The 8448-nt window shown below is 41.2% G+C and overlaps 1 protein-coding gene across 1 annotated transcript in view; it reads right to left on the minus strand.

Moving 5' to 3' along the window:
* Positions 1–8448, minus strand: part of LOC112160568 (neuropilin and tolloid-like protein 2) — a 25809-nt gene that overhangs the window by 9383 nt on the left and 7978 nt on the right. The window contains exons 4-6 of the mRNA XM_024295191.2: positions 7715–7963; positions 7598–7645; positions 7022–7149 (exon numbers count right to left, since the gene is read on the minus strand). Coding sequence (XP_024150959.1) covers positions 7022–7149; positions 7598–7645; positions 7715–7963 — 425 coding nt within the window. The remainder of the gene's footprint in view (positions 1–7021; positions 7150–7597; positions 7646–7714; positions 7964–8448) is intronic.

The following is an 8448-nucleotide window of genomic DNA, read 5'->3' on the forward strand; positions in this document are numbered from 1 at the left end:
AGCGGCTGAGGCGGCTCTTCTCGTCCGCCCACATCCTCACGACCCCCACGCCGTTGTCCAGCATCAGGTCGTTGGCCACCGTGCTGCAAAACTTGGCCTTCAGGTTCTCAATGGCGCTGCTGCCGTCGTACACGGCGACAAAGTTCTTCTTGCACTCGTTGGAGTGCTCCATCTGGTAGTCGATGAAGCGCAGGTAGATCTGCAGGAAATACAGAAACGATTTTGTGTTCTGTCACATCTGTCATTGTGAAAACAGCTGAAATAATTATTAAAAAAGAAAGATTACACTTGTTTTTGCTTTGTTTACTGTTATTGATGCTTCACAAATAAGGAGAATTGAAATGAATAATTTCAGAAAAACCCACCAAATGTTCATGTTCTGGGTAAAATGCATTGAAATAATCAACCTATGTGTGCACATTCATGCAGTCACAACTCTTCTGTAAAGAAGGAGCTGTAAATTTGGTTCTCACTCCTTATAAAGGAATAGATCAAACTCTACTTTAGTTAATATTCACAATATTTAAGGAATCTCATGTGACCTATGTGTGTATTTTATGCATCATCTCTACATATAATTATAAGTTATTACATTGATATTTTCTTCTTATATTCACATTCATTTTTCTGTTGGTTTTTTTTGTTAATTGATGCATTTCTTTTGTTCTGAAACTATTTTTTTGCTAAATTGTCTACAATTGATTTTTGAGCAGCCATGAATAAGTCAAATCAATAAAAGTGTTAAAAGGATTAAATGTAAACTAGAAATGTTCAAAGCAATTTGATGATTTTCTATTTTGTTTTTAAAAAACAGGAAAACCATCAGAACTTTTAGTATTTTCAACATTTTAAAATCCTTCCATTGACGATGACGGTTGAGATTCATCCAGGTGACATTGTCTTGAAGTTGAGACATAAAAAATTGACTTTAAAACATTTTTTCGGTGATCCAAGTTAGAAACAGGCCCAATCCAAGTTCTTCCCCTTCTCCCTTCTTTCTCCTCCATTTGAAGGGAAAGTTTAAGTGCAAGTTGTGTCAGAAAAATGAACTTTTTAAATTTCACCCTCCAAGCAGAGGCCAAACAAGTCCTCCGTTACGAGGCTAAACCGCGTCACGCTGAGAAGTGCTCTTCTTCACGTGGAGGCGCTCTAAAGCACAGAGGTTTACATTTAAATGTAAGTAATGACTTTTTGTTGTAGCGTGACCTTTTTGACGTTATAAAAACGCTGTTGTTATGCATATTGAAGCTCCGCGCTAAAGCTAGCGGACTCGCGATGATTGGGATGAAAGTGACGTTCGAATTATGAGACACTATTTTTTATAAATCTGTTTGGAGGGTTAAATGAAGGGGAATGGAGAAGGGAGGAATTCGGATTGGGCCACAGAGTGCTAGCTATTTAGCTAGCTTTATAGCTACCTAGAGCCTATCCCAGCTGGTGAAGGTGGGTTTCCCCTGAACAGGTTGCCACTCCCTCTCATGCAATTTAAAGCTACTAATTAGCCTCTAAAGCCTGCTTTTGGATGGTGAGAGAAAACCAGAGTGCCTGGAGAAAACCCACACATGGGGAACATGTGAGGCGAGAGTGCTAAACACTTCACCACCATAAACCCTGAAGTATGAATCGGACCCGCTAAATTGCTTAATAAATTAACTGTAAACATTTTTTTTTAATTATCATTTAATTGATTTTTTATATGGACATGAATGCAAAAAGTACATAAAAACATGTTTTTTTTTAAGATGGATAACAATTTCAACAATATAATGGAAAATATAATTTGTTTTTTTCAAATTTTGGATCATGTTGAGAGTGGAAAATGTTATTATAGAAAATAATAATCTGCATATTTAGCAGTATTCCTTAAAAATCTTCACAAATGAATAACAGCTCACTCTGACACTATATACTGTGTCCTTATTGTTTCATATACATTGTTTGGCAAAGGCTGAATTAATGCAATCTACCTTTAGTTTCATTTCCTCCTTTGAGCTCTGCTCCATTTTCCCACTGAGGTCAAAGAAACCAGCAGAGGAAACAGATAAAAGGTTATTTTGCTGCTTCCCGTTTTACTGCACCCTCTAACCCCCTACGTCTGTGTGCAGGAATGAAATCAGCAGCTCTGCTGGAGCCGACGGAGCACCTGGAAGGGTGCAGTGCTCCTGTTCCTTCTGCTTCACGGCGCTAACACCTCTGCTACATTCAGATCGGCGCCTCTGCAGCCGCACGCCGCAGAGATTCATGAGCCATGCGCAAATGTTTACATACGCATGAAATATTGCAGTGTGCACACCACATACGAGCCTATTATGGGTAATTGTTACAGTATGCGACACTTCATTATGTCATTTGAGTTCGGCAGCGGTTTGCATGCATGTGTCTCGGTCTGTGTTCAGCACAGAGGTTGGGATGACTCATTTCGCCATGAGGAAGAAACAGAGCAGCCATGAATCAAGCTGGACAAGCTGTGGTTGTAAATTCGTGGAGATTTTAATATCAGGCCATAAATATCAGAATATGTCAGTGGGGCTTTCACTTTGGGCTGAAAAATCCTGCTCTGCATCTCCAGGTTTATTCTTTATCCCAGAAATCTGCCCGCACCGCTTTTCTTCCATCTGCGCTGATAAAAATGTAAATCTGCAATGAATTTTTAACACACTTCTGTTGTATTACTGTGATACCAACGGCTTTAGGAGTGAGTGAAATTTAAATGTCAAGTTGCCCAGCAGGAACTTTTCTTATTTTACTGCGGACAATGTGTTTTTTTTTTGTTTTTTGTACTATGCAGAGGCTTTCTCAGGTGTCAGTCTTTGTCATCTGCATTTCTGCATCGTGTTCTTCTGGACTTCTTGTGGAAAAAGCTTGTTCTGCTCCTTCATGTCCATGAAGTCTCAGCTCACCAGCAAGATCCACCTGATCCTTTAAGACAGAGGTGAGGATTTTTCTCCTCCACCTTCTCCCAAGGCAGGCGCCTATGGTCCAGACCGAAGGGGACCCGTGTCTCAGTAGTAAAATGACGCTAACATCATAAGGCTAACGTATTAAGCAAACAATCCCGAGTGAAATGTTCATTGCAAATCCATCACCAGGATGGAGTTGGCTGGATTCAATGCCAATTGCACTAAACCATTGTTGTCTAAAGTCCAGTGGAAAGTTGAGCCAGTAGATTTCTGCAAAACACCAACGAGCTATGCTAAAGCTAACTCAATAAGGACCAACCGTTTCAGAATCAAAGATGGCCGGGGCTTTTATTTTGGAGCATGAAGACATGAAACCTCTGAAATAACGTAGGACCAATCAGAAAATTCTACCGTAATACCCCGTTTCAACCTGTAGGGGGCAGCACACAGACAGTTTTTGACTGTCTCTTCAGGAATTAAACACATTTATTTTCAATTGTCAAAAATGTGGCAACAGACAGTACTCTTAAAGCCCCATTTCTAAAGGTTAACAGCCAAAAAGCATTGACCCTTTAAAATACATCTTTTGATAATGAATCGCCTTAGCGGAGCTTCGATATACTGATTTATTCAACTAATGTCTTTGATCTGCACAGTTACACTCAGTTTAACAAACTATATTAGGAGATCATCCATCCGATGAGGTACCTCAGCTAGGCTCTCTCAATGTTCAGGAGCAGTGGTTCTACTACAAAGCCCTCACCCTTTCTCCAAGGCATTCACTCATTCACCCTTAAGAAGACAAATTTTGTCCGCCTGTATCCAAGATCTTATTCTTTCGGTATTGTCCCAAAGTACATGAAGATAGGAACATCGATGAGTAAATCCAGAGCTTGTATTGCTGCAGCTGCTGTATTCATCCACCTGATCATCTAACACTCCTCGCTTTCTTCGCTCAAGAACAAGATCCAAAGATACTTTAATTTTTTCCACCTTGGTTTGGAGTTCTCCATCTTTTTTTTTGGTTGAAAACTGTGGTCTTTGACTTGGAGCTGCCCATTTTCATTCCAGCTGCTACAGGCTCAGTTTCAAACAGCCCCAGAGCACACTGAAGGACCTAGTTTAATAAAGTGACAAGTACAACATCATCTGCCAAAAGCAACAATGAAATGATGTGGTCCCCAAGCCAGACACCCTCTGGTTGTATCATGCCATAAAAATTACGAACTGAATCGTTGACAGGACAAGATTGGTTATCCAAATCCACAAAGCACATCCGCATTGTTTGTGAAAACTCAAGCGCTTTGTGTAGACCATACCGGTTAGAACACACTGCCTGGTCCCTCTTCTGGAAAGGAAGGGACACCATCCCCATCTGCCAATCCAGAGACTGTCCCAAACCGCCATGCAAGGTCCAGGACAGTGTCTTAAAGACATGTCACCCAAGACAGCATCCAGAGACTTTAAGTATTCCAGAAGGAACAGATTTTTTTCCTCAGAGTTTTACCACCAAGAAGCTTCTTGACTTGTATGTGTTTAAGGCACCTTAGTCTGTTTTGACACTTATTGTCATGAATCGGCCCCATGACGCCCCCTCTGGCCATCAGGGGGATCCATCAGCTGAGTTCTAGCACTTCCTGGGTCTTTACACTACACTTCCCATCAGCCCCTGGTGTCTCTCCCAGAAGCTCCAAAGCCGTTTTCCATCTGGAGTCACTCCCAGCATCATTTAGAACTGAGCTTTGCTCAGTGCGAAGTCTTGTTTGTGCCACTCTGCCTGCATTACTGAGCCTTCTCATCCTGATCTTCTGCTTCGTCTTCGACTCTGATTGTTTGCCGCCTGCCCCGCCCCTCGCTTGGACTCTGACCACTCTCTGATGCCGTTGTGCTCGTGTTTGACCTCTGCCTGCCTGACCCTGATTGAGCTTTGTGGACTTTTAACTGTGCTTCACTCCTGTTCTTCTGTGTGTGCCAATAAAATCTGCTGCACTCGGATCCAGCCGTCTGCCTGGTTCTGACATCTATAATCTGTCTGCTTTGGGAGATCCTATGAGAGGTTTTTGCTCCACACTAAACAGCCTCCTCAATTTGATTTGGGTTTAAAACTGCCCAAACCAGTTTTACCATTTGTGAAATTCAAATCTTAATAACTTATACTACCTGAGACAACAAATACTTTGAAAATAATACTTGTGAGACAAGTCTGTTCCATTTTCCAAAATAATCTTTTTGTTCATAAATCCATTTTTGTCCAGTCTTGTGTCACAAGTTTGATAAAAAAAAAAAAATCAACTGAGTTTTTCAAATGATGCTCTTTTTTATGCTTCATTCATGATTTCATGAAGCTTTTCCTCCAGATTGTGAGTTTTGTGAGGTGATCCCTTTGTTTGAGTTTTAGACACTGGTGTACAGAAGTTCATAACAAATAAAATGAAGAAATATTTAATCAAGTTTCTCTTTTTTTTTCTTTTGCCAAATACTTGTTTTTTTGCTATTTTTAATCAATACGATTACCTTTTTTTTAAAAAAAGAGGGAAAAGAGCAGACAACACTACCGCCATTTATCTGAACGAAAGCAATCAAGCAGAGAAACATTTTTTTTAGTCAGTTTTTGCCAACAGAACTATTTGAAACATCAATTATTGTTTTTTAAAAAGCAGATAATATGGTGTTTTGACGGTTTAGGTTGATGTTTTTTGTCTCTGCATTGCAGCACAGTTCATTGAGCTGTGAGAAAACTTAAAATAAACTCCATGTTTTTAGGGTCAGGAGTCTGACAGAGACATCAGGATGATCAAGCACTGCAGCTTTTAAAGCTTTGTTCCTGTTTAGCCAAACTGAGTTCTTTGTGTTTTTCTTTCTTTTTCCCCAAAAGTCACTCTACATTTTTTCTGTAGTATAATTAGCAACTATTCTAGCCAGATAGCATCATGTTACATTTACAGCAGGCTTGGAAACCCTTTTGAGAAACCGCTTTCAATAAAAAGTTAATCTAAATGCTTGTAAATGGACATTTCGCTTTTAAAACGCTCACGTTCACATGTCATCATGCAAATTTTAAGTCAGTTTTTGGGCCTCTGACTGTATGAGAGAACTGGATTAAGTGACCACTCTCACCATGTAACAAACAGGAAGTACCTTCTGGCTCCAAGACGTGAAAATGCCAATACACCAGAGTGAGCTCCCTGGACTGATGTTAAGATTGTCTCCTTAAAAAACATCTAATTAGAAATAAAACGCAATGCAAGCATGAAAAACAGATACGACACAACATTTTAAAAGGTAAAAATACCATAAATGAGCAGACAAACATGGTGACAATAAAACGGATCATGACAATGAAATGTAAACACGAATGAGCCACAGAGGTTGACAGTTATGGTGCATTCACACCGAAAGCGTCACTCTTCTCTGGCTCCAAGATGGTGACGTCCATATCGTGGAAAAATGGCGGCTGAATTGGCTTCACTTCTCTGGAGCCTGAGGTGAAGTTTTTTCTATGGGTGATGTCACACCTGGTCAGTCCAGTTCTCCATATACAGTCAAGCTTTGAGCTTTATGTACAAAACGCGGGTAAACTGAGCGCATGTTGAAAGTTAAACCAGTTGAACTTTGATCATCAGGGACTCAGATTTGATAGTGACCTTATGGATGGCGTCCTTTTCCTTCACTGTTTGAAAATTGAAGGAGAAATCAATAATTGCGGTTTTTGCTCGAATAGAATTATATGAGGCCAAGTCTTTCATTTATCGGAATACAGCTGTGAAAGGAAACGTCTGGAGTGAGATTTGCTCCGCTTTGTCATTTTGCACCAAGCCTCTTCTAACTGTGAGGACATGCGCTAGTATTGTATGGCTACATTATATGGTAAAGCTGGGTTCACAAACCCACGTTCAGTGCGTTCTTGTAGCTTCAGAGTTCCTGTGGAGGCGGTTTTCAGTCCTGCAGGTTTGTAGCGTTTGTGCTTAACAGCAGGAGACATCAAATATGATCATTCTGAACATTTTTCCAAACCGAAGACGTTTAAAACGGATCTGACATAAACTCATGCAAACAGGGAGTCAGGAAGCAGCGTCTGACATCATCAGCGGGGCCTGACTAACACAGCCCTTCCTACTGACCTTGGACTGAGGGGGGGCTCTGATGGTCCAGATACAGTCCAGAGCATCGCCCGGCTTCACCCGCTCTTCCTCTTCCACCTGACTGGAGCGGATAATCCCATCCCATCCACCAACTTCAAACTGACAGTCTGCAGAGGGAAAAATGTGCACAAAGAAAAGGGAAAAAATGATGGAGCGGACAGGAGGTCACATAGAGAAGCAGGAAGAGAAAAAGATAAAAGCAAGGTGAAGGAGTGGAACATGGGAGATAATGGTTACAGAGAAGAAGAGCATGACAGACAGAAGGACGGGGTTTTATTAGGGAGCAAAAAGGATTTAAGGTTCAATCGAAGCGAGCGTGGCGGATTAGGACAAAGGACAGCAGGAAGACGGAGGAACAAAGGCGGGAAGGGAAAGATAAAAGAGGTGTGTGTGTTCCGCCATGAGCTTAAATTTGTGCACACGAGCATATGTACAACCTTTGACTTCATACACGATTATGTGCTTGTCGGGTGCGTTTGCAGCCTCTGCATGCACGTCACGGCCTCAGACGGCCTATGGGGGCGTGAATGGGAGGAATGCTGAGGAGGAGCTCACCTGGGATGGGGTTCAGCAGTCCGCCCACATGCAGGTGGAAGTCCGGGTCTGCAATGGTATCACAGAGGAGTCAGGTCCCAGCAGGAGCATCAGAACATTCGAAGGCGTGCTCCTCACCTGCGATGAAGGTGTACGTGACGCGGAAGCCGAGGCCCTCCAGCTCCTCGTCGCTGGTGAACTTGATCCACATGAAGCGGCCCGTGGACGTGACCAGACCCGGGTTCTTGCCCCCGCAGAAGCGATCGATGAGCGGCGAGAAGCCAAACGGGCCGTCGCGGACCTCGATGTGATCAAAGCGGCACTCGAAGGACGGCTCGATGTAGTAATTCTTATCAAAGGAGAGCTGGATCCTCTGTCGAGGGAGAGCTTTAGCAACAGCAGGAAAATCCATTAAAGGAGGGAAAAATCGGGATTAATTTCCTCTGTTTTCCACTCAGACTTTTTAATAGAAAGAATCTAAATGGTTATTATGAAACACAACAGAAACAGATAATGATCTCTGCAAACAGACTCAAAAATGTCTAAAAACATACATATAATAGATTTGTTTTGAACAGTTCTACAAAAAAACAACTCGATTTATTTTTAAAAAGTTTTTCATTTTATGGTCTTCTTATGAGTTTCAATTTGATTTTTTTTAATTCTCCATTAGTAATAAAGTTGTCAGGTTTCTTAAGCTTTAAAGCAAAAGTTTTATGTTAATTAATTACAGATAAAAAGCAGATTTTCCTCATTTTTTTTAAACAGATTTTGTTTTGGTTTGTTGAATTATTGTGTATTTTCTGCTTTAACATATAGACAAGTTTAATGTTGTTTATTGAAGGATTTTTGTTTTGAATCAACACTTTCAA

Source organism: Oryzias melastigma, linkage group LG3 (genome assembly GCF_002922805.2).
Source record: "Oryzias melastigma strain HK-1 linkage group LG3, ASM292280v2, whole genome shotgun sequence".
Classification (NCBI taxonomy): Eukaryota; Metazoa; Chordata; class Actinopteri; order Beloniformes; family Adrianichthyidae; genus Oryzias; species Oryzias melastigma.